The sequence below is a fragment of the Embiotoca jacksoni genome, unplaced genomic scaffold, assembly GCF_022577435.1.
Source record: "Embiotoca jacksoni isolate LCO1_2020_lvr unplaced genomic scaffold, fEmbJac1.0.p SCAF_22, whole genome shotgun sequence".
Taxonomy (NCBI): Eukaryota; Metazoa; Chordata; class Actinopteri; family Embiotocidae; genus Embiotoca; species Embiotoca jacksoni.
In genome coordinates this window covers 3660726-3679145 of record NW_027185363.1, presented here as the reverse complement: position 1 = coordinate 3679145, position 18420 = coordinate 3660726, and the positions used below count along the sequence as shown (strand labels likewise).

Sequence of the window (18420 nt, the reverse complement as noted above, 5' to 3'; positions counted from 1 at the left end):
ACATTTCAAACTGTTTGCTTTGGGTTGTTTGTTACCATATCCACCACAAACATACCAGTAGTTATAATGTCAACTACGAACATTAGGTATTTAGCATTGCTCTTCCATAAAGCTGGGAGGCTCAAAAGAAACAGATTTTCAACCAACAGAGAAGATATCTTCTTCTTCTAGTCCCGTGGCTTTCTCAAGCTTCAAAAAGACTGGATTAATTCCCCACAATGCAACCCAACAGCTTGTGGACACCCTCAGGTTTATTTTTCAGACTTTGTATGGCTCACTCCAGAAGACATTAAATAACAGCTTTCACAGGTTGAGCAGTTCTCTGTGGTGAGTGGCAAGTAAACTGAGATTCATGTGTAAGATAAGTAAAATACCACCTTAACATTTACTGGTATAAATTATTCCCATGTAATAAATATCACTTTAAAATAGTAGCAGTCTTATCAGTTTTTCAATATATTAGTCTGAGCAGTGTATCAATAATTCTTACCAGCCAGCCGCCTCCATCAGTGTCCATGTCGCAGTAAACCTCTATTGGTTTGGAGTGGTCATTGTTGATATAGCTGGTGTAGATGCCACTCTTCTTATTGCCGTTCTTCATGATCTGAACACAGTCCATTGGGAAGGGGTAGAGGACACCAACTGGGGAAGAAGAGGTGATGTGAACATGATTAATGTTGATTTCATACTCCTGAGCTAAAAATACTTTTTATAGCACAGAATCACATTAAAGCACCTGATACATATCAGGTCAACTAAAATGAGATATGGTAACATTGTTGTTCAGTTAGGTGGTATGTACAGACCTGTTTTGAAGATGGTCTCTACCACCTTGCTCCTCTTGTTGCCTCTGTAGGCAATAATGGTCACAATGTAGCTCTTCCCCATCTCCAGACTGGACGCAGCAAAGCTGCTCTCGCTGGCTCCGAGTTGTTTTTCAACTGTCTGATCACAACACGACACAACACAGGTGAAATCAATTACAGTGAACACTATAAATGTATAGTATTTTGACCTGTCATGTATATAAGGTACCTGACATTATAAAAAAATAGCCTCTGATCAAGTTCACTGTAATGAAACTGTATCAAAACTCAACAAAACAAAGGTATAAAATTGGCTCCTCGGTTCTTTTAAAACCAGATTTGTTCTGTTTGTGGCCACAAGAGGACAGTGTTTCACACAGCTTAAATTTAACATGCACCTTCAGCCTCAGCCTCTGTCACACTGTAAAAGCAGTTGTCCAAATGGCATACGGAGTAAGAGGATTCGTGCATCCCCCCACACTCTTCCACAGGAGTGTGTGTTCTTTGTAATTGAACAGTTGTGTCAAAGTAAACATAACATCGGAGATATATTTGGCCAACTTTTAACTCACATAAAACACCTGAAAATGCACCACTTGTTTATACTCTCAGTATGTTAAGCGTCAAGAATTACAACAGACATGAGTTAACCTTTTTAGTATTGCAGATGATCTACACATGTCAATACCTTGTGGTATGGTGTTTAGCTGTTTGAGGGAGAAAACGTCTGTTAAACCTGATCGCCCAGTTACCTCCAAGTTTCCCTCTTCATCTCTGTAGGTGAGGATGTAACCCTCGATGTCAGCCAGAGGAGGAATCCAAGTCAAAGAAGTCGAGTCTAGCGTCACATCTATGGCCTTCAGGTCCTTAGGGGAATCAATGTCTGTGGGCACGAGTGTAAATCAGAGTGGATGACAGCAGAAGAACAAAACTGAATAGAGGTGCTTTTACACGTTTTTAAAAAGGAATTTAAGTGATATGTGTTCAATAAATACTTTTGTGGGTTTTTTTTTTTTTATTTCATTTTCAGTTTTAGTCTTGGGGTACAAACCTTATTCCCTTCATGAAGCTCAAATGATGACTATAAATGTAATGCTTTTGACAGAGTAGCTTTTCTCTCCACCTGAAGCACTGGAGTGGAAGTGAAGCGTCTGCCTGCATTTACAATTTGCCTTTGCAGATAAACTGGCAGTTATTCTCTTCCTTATTTAAACGCTTTGGTGGTTAGACCGGAAACAGACGCTGAAATAATTTGTCTGACAAGAAGACGCCTGCTCGAGCAGTGAGAGCTTTACCCGCCTGTGGTTACAGAATTTAGAGGATGTGTGTGTCACCTTAATGTCTGATAACACAAGTGTGGTCAGGGGCCTATATGAGGTGTCAAATGATCCAGCCAACAAGTCCTAGTACCTTCACCGTGTTCCTGCTACGCCTATGGTACTCCAATATATGTAAACATGGACTTTGGCGAGCTGTAACAAACACCATATTTACATTACACCTAATTTGACAGATAATTTACATGTGCATATTGGCACATTGTTGTGAGTGCAAGTCATATCTGCTGCCTAACCTAGAATTTAAGGTAGGCTATATCATGAAAGCTCATTCTGTTTTCACCATTAAATCAACCAGATAGCGTTCGACTGTTTTGTTAAAAATTAGACATGCAGGCGTTTGTTGCAGCACACCAATGACATTACACGTGCAGGCAGGTGAATGAGGTGTCAAACAATTAAGCCAACTATCTTCCTCCTGTGTACCACAGTACAAACAAACACGCACCTGTACTGGAAAACACGAATCCCCCCAAATTATTTCAGCGCACGCCACACAGCCTGTGTGTCCTGGTACAAAGTCATCCAAAACAATCTCTGATTTTTAATCAGGAACCATTCAATTATCAGTATCATTGTCAGTGGAAAACGAAATTGCCTTTTTGGTGTAACAGCAAAACATTCTGTGAAGAGTGATACATTTAGTAACACCACTGTTAACTAGTGGGAAAAAAAGGCTCCTGAAAAGTCTGCAAAACTCACGTGATGTGGTTTTGAGACAGTTTTAAGTGACATATTCATGGTGCTTGTTACTATGTCCAATAAAGTCACAAATGTAATAACATGTGCTTTTATGTATCCCAGATGATATCCTCTGACACAATAACTTGGTCTGGAGCCACTGATGGTTTCTAATGAGTTACGACGAGCAAAGTTTATAATCCAAAACTCGGCCATTTGCTGCCTAATTGAAAATGATCCAGCTTTCACTTAGAGCTCCCAGGAGATTTTACAGATCATCTGGCTCACACAAAGATACCGCTGTTGAAGCCCATTCACCATGTGCTCCTGCTTCTCACCCCACACTGAGTTAGGAGACATACCCAGTGACCTTGCCAGGCCTGTTGGAAGTATTTCTGGGTTGAACAGCAGTGCTGGAGCTTCCTGGTAGTTTACAAGTTTGGATTAACAAATGTTGACTTTGTTAGAAAATTGTGGTTTCATAAATTAAAGTTAATTGGGTGTGAAAAATTATGAATTGCCTTTTGGTGTGCATAAATCATCAAATGGCATCATAGTTTTTAAAATCAATTCCATTGTGACAACTACTGACTCACTGTTTTTGACAACACTGAGCACAATAATCCATTAGAGCATACAGGCTTCTGTTAATCACCAGAAACATTCATAAATAAGTCTTACACAAGACACAGGCAATGAAGAGAGCTCTGCTCAAACCAAAGTTCCCAGATGTATTTCCTCACCCACTTAACCCTTGACCCTCGTGAATACCAGGGTATGCAATAGTGGAGTTTAAAACAACATTAAGGCAGTACAACATACCCACAACATCTCTTAACAACTCTATAAGAGAACAATTACTGCAGTTCTTGTTCTCTTGTTTTGAAAGGCTTAATTAGGACCACATGTAGCAGACCCTGACTGACTGGATATTATTATCAATGGTCTCAGACAAAGATCTTTTCATCAACACTAATAGAGCCAGTTTGAGCTTGTGTATGGAACAACACCTGGGACTCATTACTGAAAGGCTGATGATTGTTTAAAAACAGTCTCACAGTGTTTCATCCTAACTGTATTTCAAATTAAGAGTAAATTTTAGCATTGACAGGCTGGCAATTCTCAGAGTTGGCTCATATAAACATCAGATTAAGGCCTCCTTAAATTGGATAAAACTCGCTCTGAATGGCATCCTGATGTTTTGCCCAAATGCATCAAAGTATTTGAAAGCAGAGATCCGGGTTGCCACAAAATCTAAGAGAAAAAAATGACTAACATTTAAAATGAGTGACCATTTCAAGAGGCAGAAGGACCTAAATAGTACCAAAATAAAAATCTGCCTGTTTATATTGTATTAACCTGTCTCAGCTTGTGTTGAAATCTTCCTGGTTTCTTTGCTCCCCTTGATGGCCCAGATGTAGACAGTGTAGAGAACCCCAGGCCTCAGACCAGTCATGTTGTGAGAGGTCCTGTCAGACACAACTGGGATCTCGTCACTAGCACCCTCAGTGGAGCTGTAGGTGAGCATGTAGCCATCAATTTCTGCCTGGACTGGATCCCATGACACGCTGAAGCTGGACTCTGTTTCGTCTCGGGCTAAGAGGTTAGCAGGAGCATCCAGTTCTAGAGAAAGAAGTTAGTGGAAGTAGTTTAATATACTACTCATGCAAACTACACAGACTCCTAATGCAAACTAGAAGATGTGTTGTTTCATCCCTCATTAAAAGGAGAAATGAAACAATTCAGCTTGAATTTACTACATGTATTAGTACATGTATTAGTACCACAACTAAACAAAAATGATGATTACATTAAGATATTCCAAGATTCAAAAAAATTGCTTTTTTTTAGTTCAATGCAGAAACCTTGTTCCCCATTCACAACCCAAATGTGGGTGATGTAAAGTACATGAGGAGTCGGGCAGTTCAGTTAGACACTGGAAAAAACAGTATCAGGCTCCAAAGGGGTCTCTGTACTTGTGTTTTCATCAGATTCATTGATTTCTGTTTGTACTTAGTCTGATGACAAACTGAAGATTGTCTTTCTTCGTTCGTAGGGTACGTGGGAACATCCACTTCTGTATGGAGACATTCTTGTAAGAGCTGAGAGAACCAGCACGGGAGTCCATGCTGAACACACCCCTCATGGCCAGAAATCAGTCAGAGAGATGCTGATGATGTGGATAACACAAGGAAAAAAAGATCAAATGTATATCATCTGGGATAGAAAGAGTCTGAGCTAATGCTTTAGGTTGAGAGGGACTGGCTAAATGTTGTCAGGCTCACCTCTGGTCCAGACTGAATGTGGTATTTATCATATTCAGTAAACAACCAACAAGTTTGAAAAGTGAACGTTCTCACAAATTCAGTCTGTTGCACAGTTGGAGATTGTGCAGGTGCATCTGCATGCTGCAGGGAGAAGTCATTGCTCAACATATTCCTCTGTACTTGCTGAGAATACCTGGTTTCTCTGCCAAGAATAATCTCAAGTCTCATCCCTATTATGCAACATTTTATAAATGAAAGGTGATGCGACTTGAATATATAGAGTGCTTGTGATTGTGGCAAACCAAGAAATGCTGGTGTACATGACCATTGAAATCAGCTGTTAAAAAAGTAATAAGTCCTTCCAAGCCTTCTATTGTCCTCTTCTGTCAAAAGCTTTTCATCCTATTGAGAAAAGGAGGCAGCCGTTACACGAATCCAAGTGTATTTGGAAATGACACACAAGTTGGAGCGAAATTGAACAAAGCTCTCATATGGTGCAAGTGAAGAGACAGATGAGCCAAAGCTCTGAATTTCTTGAGTCAATCCTCAATCAAAGCTTCATCTGTGGTCCAACTTTGAGAAGATACCGAAATTTTTGGGAAAAAAAAAAGGCTGAGATGAAGTTCCCAGCATGCTGGCTCACTGCAGTCTGCATAAAATAGTGAGAGGTCCATTAATCTAAGAGGAACTTTTAGTGCAGCAGCTGAGCAAATAGCAAATAGCAGAGGGCAGAAAGAGCCCGAGTGCTTCCTTACACTGCAGGCGTGACTGATGAAGAGGAGATCGCATGGTTGTTTCAAGACATGCTGGACCTCTGAGCTGGCATGGGACTGCTCAGGAACAGCCAGAGTAAGCTGTTGGGGTGAAAAGATGTCTCGGCAGTTTTGCTCCTTATGACCCAAAGAAGAAGATGGCAAGTAGATGAATGAACTGTTGGATGAATACGTTGGAAAACTGCACTATACAAACAGGCAGATTCTGATCGTTCTACCATGTGAATTGACCTGTTGTCCTGTCAAAACAGCTATAATCATTGCATACTCTGAGGCATTAAACACAAATGTACAAGACAGATAATTTGGTTTAACAAACAGTGGTGATTGACACCTGTATCAGCTTGTGTTGAGATGTTCCTGCTGGCTTTGTTTCCCTTGACAGCCCAGATGTAAACAGTGTAGAGGACCCCAGGCCTCAAACCAGTCAGGGTATAAGAAGTGTCGTCAGGCCCCACTGGGATTTCCCCACTAGAGCCATCAGGGGAGCTGTAGGTGAGCATGTAGCCATCAATTTCTGCCTGGACTGGATCCCATGAGACGCTGAAGCTGGACTCTGTTTCATCTCGGGCTAAGAGGTTAGCAGGAGCCTCCAGTTCTAGAGGAAGATGTTAGTGGAGGATATCAATACACAAACTACAATGATGCAAAATATGATGAAAAGGTGGGTGGCAAATTAAAGGAAAAAATTCAGATCTCAGCCACTAGTGTTTAATGGCAGATTTTGAACTGATATTTTAGAGAGCACTCTCCATGACCAAATGATCGAATGTGTTTTGGAAGTATTGTGTCCGTTCCTACAGTAGAGTGGAGGGGCTACAGCCACACCTCACGAAGACACTTTGCTCTTTTTTTCCCCTCTAATCTGTCACCCATCTCTATGTCGTTATATTAAACAGTGATATAAGGATATTATCATGTCAAACACAGGATAAGGGGATTCCTTCAAATTTTACATAAGTTATTCAGATAATTAAGTGATTTGGTTTTGAACAGATGGTAGTAGATCTGAAACCTGTCTCAGCTTGTGTTGAGGTTTTCTTGCTGGCTTTGCTCCCTTTGACGGCCCAGATGTAGACAGTGTAGAGGACCCCAGGCTTCAGGCCAGTTAGCACATACGAAGTACTGTCAGACCCAACTATGATTTCCTCACTTGAGCCCTCAGAGGAGCTATAGGTTAGGATGTAGCCGTCAATTTCTGCCTGAGGGTGATCCCAGTGCACCCTGAAGCTGGACTCTGTCTCATCTTGGGCCAAGACTTCAGTAGGAGCATCCAGCTCTGCATGGGGAGTTATAGTTAGTAGACACTACTTAAAAGACATCACTACATCTGGTGCATTCATAACAGAAACTACACACCTACAGCTGCACCTACAACCAGTGTGTAAGAGGTTAGAAAGACTTCAAACTTGGATCAAACCGTGTGCTGCGGTTTAATGATCTTTTAACCTTGTCCTTTTCTCATCAAGCAGATTTGTTGTTTGTGATTCATAGTGAAAATTAAATGTAGGTATATTTTTTTTCAATTCTTAAAAAAAAAAAATCTATATTTGCCAAAAAGAACATATACAATTTTTTCTTGTTGAATTCAAGTTTGACGTCATATCACACTGAAACGTGGGAAGTAGTATATTAAATATACTATGAGCTATGTTAATCAAACAACATGCAAACTGCAGTAGCACACTTTTTTTGTTACAAAGAAGCAACAAACTCTAAAACCTGGATGCTTTGTAAATTATGACCTTGACCTTTGACCACCAAAATCTAATCAGTTCATCCTCGCACCAAGTGACTATTTGTGCCAAATTTGAAAAAATAAATCCTTCAATGTGTTCCTGAGGTATCGCATTAATGAATACGGAACGGACAGACGGACAACCCGAAATCATACCACCTCCAGCCACTGCTGTCACTAGCACTAGAGGCATAAAAAAAAAACCTGAACAACTTATACTGCATCTGTTTCATTAACTCATGTCATTATTAGATTAGAAAAGATTCCCTGTCTTTTCAGATTAGCAGCAATTGGGGTAGGTTTCCATCTGAGGACATCTGCACGACCCTAAAAGGAGAAAAGGCAGTAACTACATATCATACTCGGACAGATAGAAACGTCGGCAAACAAAGCTATGGATTAAAAAAATAAAACGAATCAAGCACAATTTTGTCTTCTTGAATAGCCTGCGTAGTTAACAAGAATAAGAGGGCAGAGAAGACACATTTTATTGATAGACAGTGCAGAACATTATGCAAATAAGGGATCTGCATATTTTAGGTACAGGGAATGGTTTTCTCTGCCTCTATCGTCACTGCAGCCTGTTTTTGTAGGGCAGTGTACAACTCTTTACTTCTGGAGAAATCATTCTAGAAAGGAAACTGGGGATAAGTATATTTTTTAGTATTGTAAGATTGTACAGACTTATTTTTGGTGGTGTCGTATTGCAAGTGACTGTGAAATCTTTCAAGACATATTTAAATAATTCACACACCTCAGTAGCATCCATCTCTCATTAAAAACATTTGTCAATGTTTCTCCTCCCATACTGCTCCCTGTTATAGTTTAACTTCTGATATTTGGTTCCTGCTGTTTGATGTATGAGGGAGGTTATTGGAGTAAACATGTCTGCAAACCAACCAAGCAAAAAATCTGAATCCGGGTTCGAAAAAATGTACAATTGTAAATAAAACATTTTTAAAAAATAGAAAGGGACATGTGGTATTTTCAACAAAGACAGCAATTTAAAGCAGTGGCAATGGCTTAAACTACTTAGCAAACACACAGACACACACACGCACATAGACACAACAGGTGTGCAGAAGTGCGACAATGGAAAACATAATTTCAACAAATTCATTATGACAGTAAATGTGGATTGTGCTGTGTGAATTTACATCTGCCACATGTACAGTACATTGAATACCTGACTATGTCAAACATTTATATTGGTGGTATTCTACAGTAGCATGAATGAATGTGGGGATAATTATCTCTTCACTTCCAGCTGAATATGTAAATGCCCTTCAAGTTTTTGATCCTGCAGCTCAACAGAATTCCCAAAGCTCTCTGGATAAATGCCAGTCAGGACTCAAAACTGTTCCTCCTCCGACTTTCTTCTGAAACATGAATGCAAACAGACAGCAACAGCTGCTAACCTGTACACTAGTCAGATTAGGAGACATGAGAACACAAGAGATCAGAGAAACTAAATAGCTGGCTTTGTTGACCATGTAAAATTTTCTTCTTATGGACATTCAGCCGCAGGCTAAACTGAACTGCCTTTAAATGAGGTGTCCAGACTAATTATGTTAAATAGCCTTTTTCAGGGAGGGTTCAACTTTTCCCTCTTGGCAGTTAGAATAAAAGGGGTTAGTGTGCTAAGAGTAAAATGTCTGCACTGATGCTTTTTACTTGCTGCCATCTCAAAAATAAAGGAAAATTGTGCAGAAAACCAACACACAAAAGATAAAAAGGAAGTGATTGATGCATGGTACATAAGGGTTATTAGATATAGAAGCATCTTGCACAAAGGAGTTGGAAAAAATAGAGACCCTTATAACATATTTCCCTCTGTTCACAGGCTGTAATAGGCACAGACAGAAAATAAATGACCTGCTTTTGAACACTTTTCTGAGAATCACAGGTTATTGTGCAGTCAGTAAAGAAGTGTACTGAGGATGAAATATGTTTTTCTGTTTGTACATTGGAGGTTCAAGACCATTTTCAAAATGATGGGTTAGTAATTTATCTTTTGTGTCTTACCTTTGTGGTTGACCTCAGCTGAACTTTTAAGCTTAGTGTCCACCGTTTGCTCAAATATAAGGCTGTTCTGTGAAGCTCTTAGATAATGGACAAATAATCAAATCAATCACTCCTGTAATGAGACAAAATCCCATTTAAAGTTTACCTGTTTCAGCTTCTGTTGAAGTCTTACTGCTGACTTTGTCTCCCCTGAAGGCCCAGATGTAGACAGTGTGGACAACTCCGGGCCTCAAGCCAAGCAGCTTGTATGAGGTGCTATCCCGTCCTAGAGGAATGTCTGAGCTGAACCCCTCAGTAGAGGTGTAGCTCAGCATGTAGCCCTCTATTTCAGCCTGCACTCGATCCCACGACACTGTTGCAGTGTCCTCTGTTACTTCAGTGGTAACAAGGTTTGTCGGAGCATCGATGTCTGAGGAAGTAGAGATACAACAAAGAAAGAAAGAATCAGAACAGAACTCTCAGGATAGAAAACAGAACCGAGGAGATATATCACTGAGATAAGGAGTATACTGGATGTAAATAAGACAAGCATGAGCAACAGGACAGGAAGATAATTTTGTGGCTAATGGAAAAAGCCATAAAACTGCTTTCCGACTAGCAGCTAGTGCAAAAATTAAAAAAAAAAAAAAAAGGCCTCTGAGGAGGAACAAAGGGCTGTCAATTTACAAAACCAAACAACATTCATGACAAATGTTGTCCATGTGTGCCTTTTATAATAGGCAGTATGTCAGTTAGAAAATGATTCATGAGATCTTCCACCTCTTTAAGGAGCAGTGTATAAGGTTTAGTGGCATCTCGTGGTCAGGTTAGAGATTACAACCAAATGAACTCCCCTCGCTTCATCCTCCCCTTCCAAGCATGTAAGAGGCACTATCGTGGTCATGAAACTAATAAAAGGACTTGCTGGTAGCTCATTAGCTAATATTAGCATATATATTAGTTATATGTGCTGCATTCCAGCAGAAAATTAACTCAGTAATGCTCGCTTGCTTCACAGCCAAGTGGATAACTGAGGTAGATGAGTCACTGCACTCCATCCCTGTAGTGTACATACATGTATGCTGTGCCTAATATTGTACGAGTTAAAGTAGCGATGGCTGGAGAAAGGATGTGTTATTGTTTACTGCACCTTTAAAGCACACAATTGACTTTTTTTTTTCCTATATAAATTTACAAAATCTTGTTATTGAGAGTTTGTATTTTGTATGGAAATATGTATGGAAGAGGACAAATGAACCACAGGAGACTCTGGCTCAGCTGAGGAGCTCTGTGAATCTCTTTAACATCGTGGCACACAACCCATCCCACGGTCCTGTCCTGTTCACTGAACTCCACAGCATGAGCTGCAGAGGGAAGCGGACACAGGAGCAGGACAGAACACACATATGGAAGATACAGGCGGAGCAGTTGGTGCTGCATGTGCGTGAATGGGTGTTAGGGTCTGTCGCGGCGATCTCTACGAAAGTGAGGAGAGAGAGCAACAAAGACAGGAGGACAGAAAATAAAAGAGAGAGAGAGAGACACACACAGAGGAAGCGGAGGGAAATGTAAAAGCAATCATCATTTAGGATTATTCCTCTGCGGCAGCGGCTCAGTCAAGGTCAGTCTTGTGTCAGTGTACAGTCTGCATCGTGAAAACTGATTGATGATGCATCCAGGAGAAGAAAGGAACTATGCAACTGTCTAACTGTACATCCCCTCTGGTTGCATCTCCTCTCTACTCTTTCTGTCACTTCCCCGTCCTTGTGGCTGCGCTGCCTGACAGTCTGTCATGAGCGAAACCACAGAAAGAATTATAATAGCTCCCATTTTATTAGAGTTGACTGTTTCCTCCAAGGATGAAAAAAATGAGAGGTCGTTCAGTAGTCCAAGTACCTTAAGTAAGCAACACTAAGTGAGCTCAGCATGCTCACAGTGAAACACCAGGTTGGCATCCATCTAAATGTTTGGACAAGTTTCTTTCAATAGTGCTGGAAATGATAAAAAGCTTGTCTCTCAATGCAAAAAAGAATCAATAACAGTTATTTTGTGCCAGACTGAATGTTCACACAAACTGTGAACATGTTGCCATTTCAACTAATAATTTCACAGCTTCACACCAGACCTGTGTGAGTGTGGTTTGATAGACAAAGTGGCAACATGGGCCACAATAAAGATTGTGTTTGGGAAGAGACTGTCAAACATACTTAACACAGGCCTGAAAAAACATCCAGATCATTTCAACCTCCTGACAACAACCAGCCTAATGTTTTTAACATTTAAGGACAGATTATTGTTTGTACAGTCACTCTGAGGAAAATGAGCTCTACCTTTTATCTTACTGAAACTTTTTGTTTGTATAGAACAGAAAGTGTTGCATGCTGGCAACATATGTTTTCTCATTCCAGTAAGAAAATGATTTTTGAATTGATTTACAACAGACAGACAGCCCAAAAGAATCATAAAAGTTGCGTGATTTGGTTGGCAACCTTTGAAATAAAGTTTGTATTGAATTATGTATGCCTTGTTCTCCTTTAGAACACAGTTTTCCTTCTCCCTTTGCAGTGTTTTTTTTGTCCCCCCCCCCCCCCCCCCCCCCCCGAAAAAGGAAGTGGAGTTCATGTTCATTCTGCTCTTCTAGACAGTATAGCTTCTGTCATAACTATCTCACGTACATTAAAAGTTATTTGATTTTCTCTCTTGGAACTGCATGCCTGTGTTTGCTCTGAAGTTACAGCGTATGATGGATCCAGTTACTCCAGACGTTCTACCCGACTAGCTGTACAGCATCAGTGGCTTCCAGGCTACACAGCACAAGCAGTGGCTTCTGCCATTTGGAAAACAGCTTATCCATTATGGGTGGCATGTTCAGCAGAGGTACTGACCACAAGGCATACGGTAACAGGCCGTCTTTCATAATTTACAGCCATGCAGCTTCACAGCCTCACAGTATAAGGGAATGTCTATAGATCGAGTCAATAAAGTGGTTTCTTGTAGAGACTACAATATGTCAGGTGTGACATATGCTTTGTTGTGGAGTCCCTTGGCAACCACAGACTTTTTTGTATGTTTGCTCAAGAATCTAATATGTACTGTAAGCAGGTCATAACTCTTTATGACAGCACTGACTTATCTGTATACTGTAGCAACATGAATGACATGAAATCCCTTTCTTGCCATTTTAAATAGCCCTCTCATCACTCATTCACAGTCCATGGCAGACATAGAAATATCACTGTTTTTAAGAACACACACACAGTTTCATTTTATTTTTCTTAACTAAAGGATCAAAAAATCTAATCAAAAGCAAGCACCACTGTTACATCGTAAAACGATCCAAATCTGTAGAATTATAAACATACTGTGTAATAAGCTTCACACTGACAAACTGTGAACTGGCCTAAGTAAGAGTGATAAACATACACAAAACGAATTCTGGTGACAGTTCAGTCCCAAAATTATACACTTAAACAATAGGAGAATGTGTGTAGATTTACTTTTACCTTCTTCAAATGTTACCAAGATTTAAAATACGGACACAAACAAAATGCATCCTTTCACTACCTTATCCTTACTACAGAAATACAACAGAAAAAGAGTAGTTATACACACACTCCTTCAGTCTCGGTTTGACCTTTCATGGATTATTCTTGTATGCTCGTATTTTTTTTTTTTTAAATGTTCCTACTCCCATTTTCACTTGACATTTTTCCAACATCTAATGTAAAGAGCTGGCTCCAAAGCCTCTGATGGACAAGTCAGAGCTGACAGGGTACTCCCTCTGGACCACATGAGGTGCTATAGTGTATCCAGATAACATTAAGACTCAAAAGTCAATCCCTCGACTGAAGCCAAGCCATCTGCTTTTGGTTATATAGGCTTTGGTGGCGTCTTTATTTTATCTGAATCAGCAGTAGCAGCTGTGGTATGTTGCGTTTATACGCCTTATAATCTTTTTGCAAGTTGGTGACTGCGAGAAGTGTGCTCCAAGTTGAGATTCCTTATATTCAGACATTTTTCTAAATGTTTGCTGTCTTAGAATCATTTTACTTTGGAACCGAATATATTACTAATAATTCCAACATAGTGCAGGCTGAGGGAGGATAATTAATAGAGTCACACTGGAAGCACAAATGGAGGTCCAACCATACAGTAATATTAAATATATCGATTTTGGAACCGTCTGTGCCATTTTGCAAGATACATGAATTCCCATACTTCCTGAATAATGAACCTACTTTTCTGTTTATAATTTTTTGATGGGAGATGTAATTGTAGAATAAAAAAAAATGTGTTAAAAAAAATAAAATCTACAAAGTACAAAATCATATTTTGGAATATTGTGTTATCAATAGCAGCGGGGCCACCCTCATCACATGAGGGTAAGGGCACAATATGAGAGCGGTAGCTACAATGTGAAGCATTACATGCTGCGACATAATTTTACTGAAATTGCTTCTTTGTGACCCAATATGTTTCTATCCTGCCTTATTCTTGCTCTTGATTTCCCCAGAAATATCTTGATTTCTCACCATATCCTTATTTTCACTGTTATACCATTATTTCAGCAAATTTTTGTCTTTAACCACAGCACTTACTGTCCTATTTTTCTTTCTTTCTGCCTGCTCTGCATTTCTTTACTTTCCATATTTCCTCCCCATGTTCCTTTTATCTCTCACTGTGTATAACCACTACGGCCGAAGGCAAACAGCGTGTTTAGTGAGATAATAGGTGACAGTGCTCTATGTTGCGCCATGCCAGTCATCATGAAACCAGCACATCCTCTCTGGCAAACAGAGTGGACGACTATCCTCTTCAATCACCTCTAAGCCTTTTCGTGCTACACCTAAAATGAAGGATTGCAGCAACTGAAGTGGAGACAAGCCACTGTCTGCCTGGTGTAGATTAGCCCATTCATACACCTAGACACACATAAACACACATGCAACCACGACACAAGGTGGTGGTACACTTGGTATATATATATATATATATATATATATATATATATATATATATATATATATAAAAAGGGATTAGCAAAGTCTGGAGCACTTGAGTACCTGGCGGTCTTCAAAAGAAGAGAGGTGAGTCTTGAAAATACCTACCTAACACTGATGACTAAAAACCATTCAATTGGGAGTCTCTGCGTCTAAAAATGAAGAACCATCAACCTAGAGACTGCTTTTTAACTGCTCTGAAAGTGGATGAGAGTGAAAGTGAGGGAGGACAGAAGGAAAGGGGAATGAAAGACAGAAAATAGGAGTAACTGAGGACCTGTTGTGCCACTGTGGGCCATTTCAAACTCACTTAAATAATAACGTTATGGCAGCTAAATGTCAACAGCGGCTGTTAGTGAAGCTGAAAAATGAATTCCTCCTCATGTAGTAAACCTAGTCCAAAACACAATTAGACCAACATGCTAATATCCAACATTACCAGATGGAATCATAGACCTCACCTCCACCATCAGGGAGCATCTTATAGTCATTACACCATTCATATCATGTTTCCCCTCGGTGACCATGCTCACCACAGCCACTAGGAATTGTCCGGATTATTGGGCTGTAAATTCCAGCCCTCCATCTTTAATCCATAATCGTGCCTCTTGCTGGCTGTATTCATTATTCTATTATCATTGGCTGCGTGTGGAAGGTAATAGCAGGTTGTATTGTACGGTATGTCAGTATTGTGCATGACAGATTATGTGTTTTCCTATTAGGTCCTGACCACTGGTGACTTATAGGCGATATGACAAGAGCAAAGAACCGGCTTTGATGTTGCACCCAATTCAAAACTAAGTGGAATATGGCTATCCTCGCTTTTTCTTTAATGTGTTTCAGTTCCACTCGTGGCTGATCAGTCATTTTAAGTGTCATGCCGAGTCAGACACCACCAGTGGAAGCACAAAGGCAGTCTCAGTGCAATTAATGTCAGGCAGTAGTCAATTTCAGGGAAATTGGTCCCATTTTCTGCTTACTGATAACAAGGTTTGGCCACATTGGGTTTAAAGACTCATGAATGCTGATGTGTTGACACTGACCTGTTGCCCCAATGACAGAAGAACGTTGTCCGTTCGAGATTCCTTTGATGGCCTGCACTGCAATCTGGTACTCTGTTCCTGGATACAGACCTGTGGAAAGGATATTAATGAGCTTCAGTGTGTACTATAATGCTCTCAACAAGTGGTTCACATACTTGGATTGACTCTCTCTCAAATTCTTGCCTTTCCTTTGTGTAATGTTAGATATTTTCACCACAATTCTGTTTGTGATATAATGATGTGACATAAACAGATAGGATATTGCCATCTTTTTATGCATTTGAGTTACATGATTGTATTCTATTCAGTTCTACTGTATATATGTTTTTAATTTTATACAAACATATTCCTGTATTTGTGTACACATACTGTATGTATGATAGTGTATATTTCATGTGTGTTTGTAAGTTTTATTTATAAAGCACTTCAAAAGAAAGATTAAAGCATTTAGCATGAAACCACTACCAAAAGGAGCAGTGTGTTAGATATCGCGGTGAGGTTGCAGATTGCAACCAACTGAACATCCCTCACCCCCCCCCCCCTTCCTCCTCCTCCTCCTCCTCCTCCCTCTCCAAGCATTAAGGAGAATCTACAGTGGCTGAGAAACTCAGGAAAACACAAAAGGCCATCTCTGGATTCAGTGTTTAGTTCTTCTGAGCTACTGTAGAAACATGTCAGTGCATCATGTGTTCTGTGCAAACTTGTGTTCCCTCTGTTACAAGACTTACCCACAAAAGTGTGTTTGATGCGCGCCTCTTGGCTCTGCTGTACGTTCAGCTCCTCCTCCTGTCCTGCCGGGTCAGTGTGTGTGAGCCTGAAGTAATCCACCTCAGCTGGTGGGTTCTTCCAGTCCACCTGAATGGAGACCTCAGTCTGGCCAATAACTTTTATATCATCAATAGTTGAGACATCTGGGAAGGACACAAGCTTTGATGGAACTGGATGTACAGACACAAACCCCTTACCGAAAAGCCTGCATTAAAGCTTGTGTAATCAAAAGTATCTGCCCTGCTCTGTGCCCGCATGTCCTCGAACTACACAATGATTTTCTATCACACTGAAATATGACGTTCCTGAGGAGTAGGGCCAAGCAGGAATTTCCCTTTTGGCCATCTAGAAAATCCCCAAACCAAATGATATTAATATATTTGTTCTTTGTTCCGAAAGAAAATGAAAGTCACTCATATGGAGGACTCATAAGGTTTTTATCTTTTCTTCGTCCTGCCAACTAATGTTTACTCAGAGTGTCTGGGTTTGTTTTTACACAAGTAATTTTACTTCTACTTGAATAAAATTGCTTTAAAGTAACAGTATAACTTTCCAGTGCTCTTTCCATCACTGCACATAACTGCTATCCTTCTCTACTGTCAAAGATTAGAAACATGCTTTAGCACACCTTTTCATGAGAACATGAAATACATGTAATTGTATTTACAGACAGGGAACATATGACAGTCGTGAACGTTGTCATAGCGAGGAGGGACCTCTGCATTTGAGGCATATGGTGAAAAAAGACCAAACAGAACCATCAAAGAAAACAAATCTTACCAAATTAAAATACTCAGCATTTTTTCATGCCGGCTATTTTGTTTTGCTAAGGGAAACAGAAAAACATTAATTTAAACCCTCTTTTGAAGTAGATCATCGTTTGAAGTTAAAATGAAAACTATGTGACCAGTGAAATGTCTCTTGCTGTGTACTCCTTACACAGCCATAAACCAGATGATGGCGTGTTTTCTCATGCCCATATGGGAATGCTATGCTCTGTGAGGTTTTCCATGGCAAACATGCCTAACCACACGTTAGCGTCAGACTCAGTCTCTCCCATTTTTTTAAAGTCTCACTCACTACCATCAATCCTGTCAATCTCTTTCTCTGCACATCTGTCTCCTACCACATCTGTTACATTAAACACATCCGTGGAGCCATTCCCTTGTAATTACCTTAAGATTTAATGCTCAACCAACCAGTGCTTAATGAAACACTTAGTAATCACAGGCTTCAGCTTGTTGCTTTTTTGCATAGCAATGGTGTGAAAGAACTAGATGGCAGATAAACATATAAATACAGGGGGGGGGGGATGCTTGTCCTCCAAAGGTAAGATCAAATAACAGGCTGCCCATTCATTCATAAATATACTCCTTAAGCAGGCCATATGAAGAAATACGATCAATAAGTGATACTGTTCAAATCTGAAAAGTCAATGTTCAATATGTAGTATTGAATCCGCAACACTTCCTTCCACTAAACATTTAGGAGTTTGACATGTAAGTGTTTTTATACCTCATCACACACATACTTACGTTTAACCTGAATGTGACTATTAAATCCACAGAAAATCTAAGTACATCCCTCAGACTTGCAGGCCACAGCTGGCCTCACAGCAGAATGAGCCTGTAATAGGTGACATATGCCTTTACTCTAAACCACCCACTCATTTCAAGGCAACATGCTGCATTCTGCCTAATTTTACTTCACCAGTGATTATTCTGAAAAATATCAATTTAATCAATGGAAACACATTTGAAAGCCTCATTGTCGTTCCTCAGTCCTGATGAAAGCCGTCTGTGCTCACCTGTCATGGCTTCAATTATGTCTGCCTGGCTCTGGATTTCTCTGATGACGGCATACACTTGGACAATGTAGGTGGTGCCAGGAGTCAGTCCTGTGATGAGGTAGGAGTTCTCTGTGTTGGGAATGCGAACCTAGGATACCGTGGGTTGAAATTAATGAGTTAGTAAGATGTTATAAAAAATATAGCTCTATGCCAC

General features: G+C 40.1%; 1 protein-coding gene across 1 annotated transcript in view; it reads right to left on the bottom strand.

Moving 5' to 3' along the window:
• The window catches only part of tnn (tenascin N), a 36511-nt gene that overhangs the window by 3652 nt on the left and 14439 nt on the right, over positions 1 to 18420 (bottom strand). The window contains exons 6-15 of the mRNA XM_069157310.1: positions 18225 to 18354; positions 16378 to 16560; positions 15650 to 15739; positions 9773 to 10036; positions 6880 to 7143; positions 6199 to 6462; positions 4184 to 4447; positions 1559 to 1689; positions 807 to 945; positions 491 to 642 (exon numbers count right to left, since the gene is read on the bottom strand). Of these exons, the coding sequence (XP_069013411.1) occupies positions 491 to 642; positions 807 to 945; positions 1559 to 1689; positions 4184 to 4447; positions 6199 to 6462; positions 6880 to 7143; positions 9773 to 10036; positions 15650 to 15739; positions 16378 to 16560; positions 18225 to 18354 (1881 nt within the window). The remainder of the gene's footprint in view (positions 1 to 490; positions 643 to 806; positions 946 to 1558; positions 1690 to 4183; positions 4448 to 6198; positions 6463 to 6879; positions 7144 to 9772; positions 10037 to 15649; positions 15740 to 16377; positions 16561 to 18224; positions 18355 to 18420) is intronic.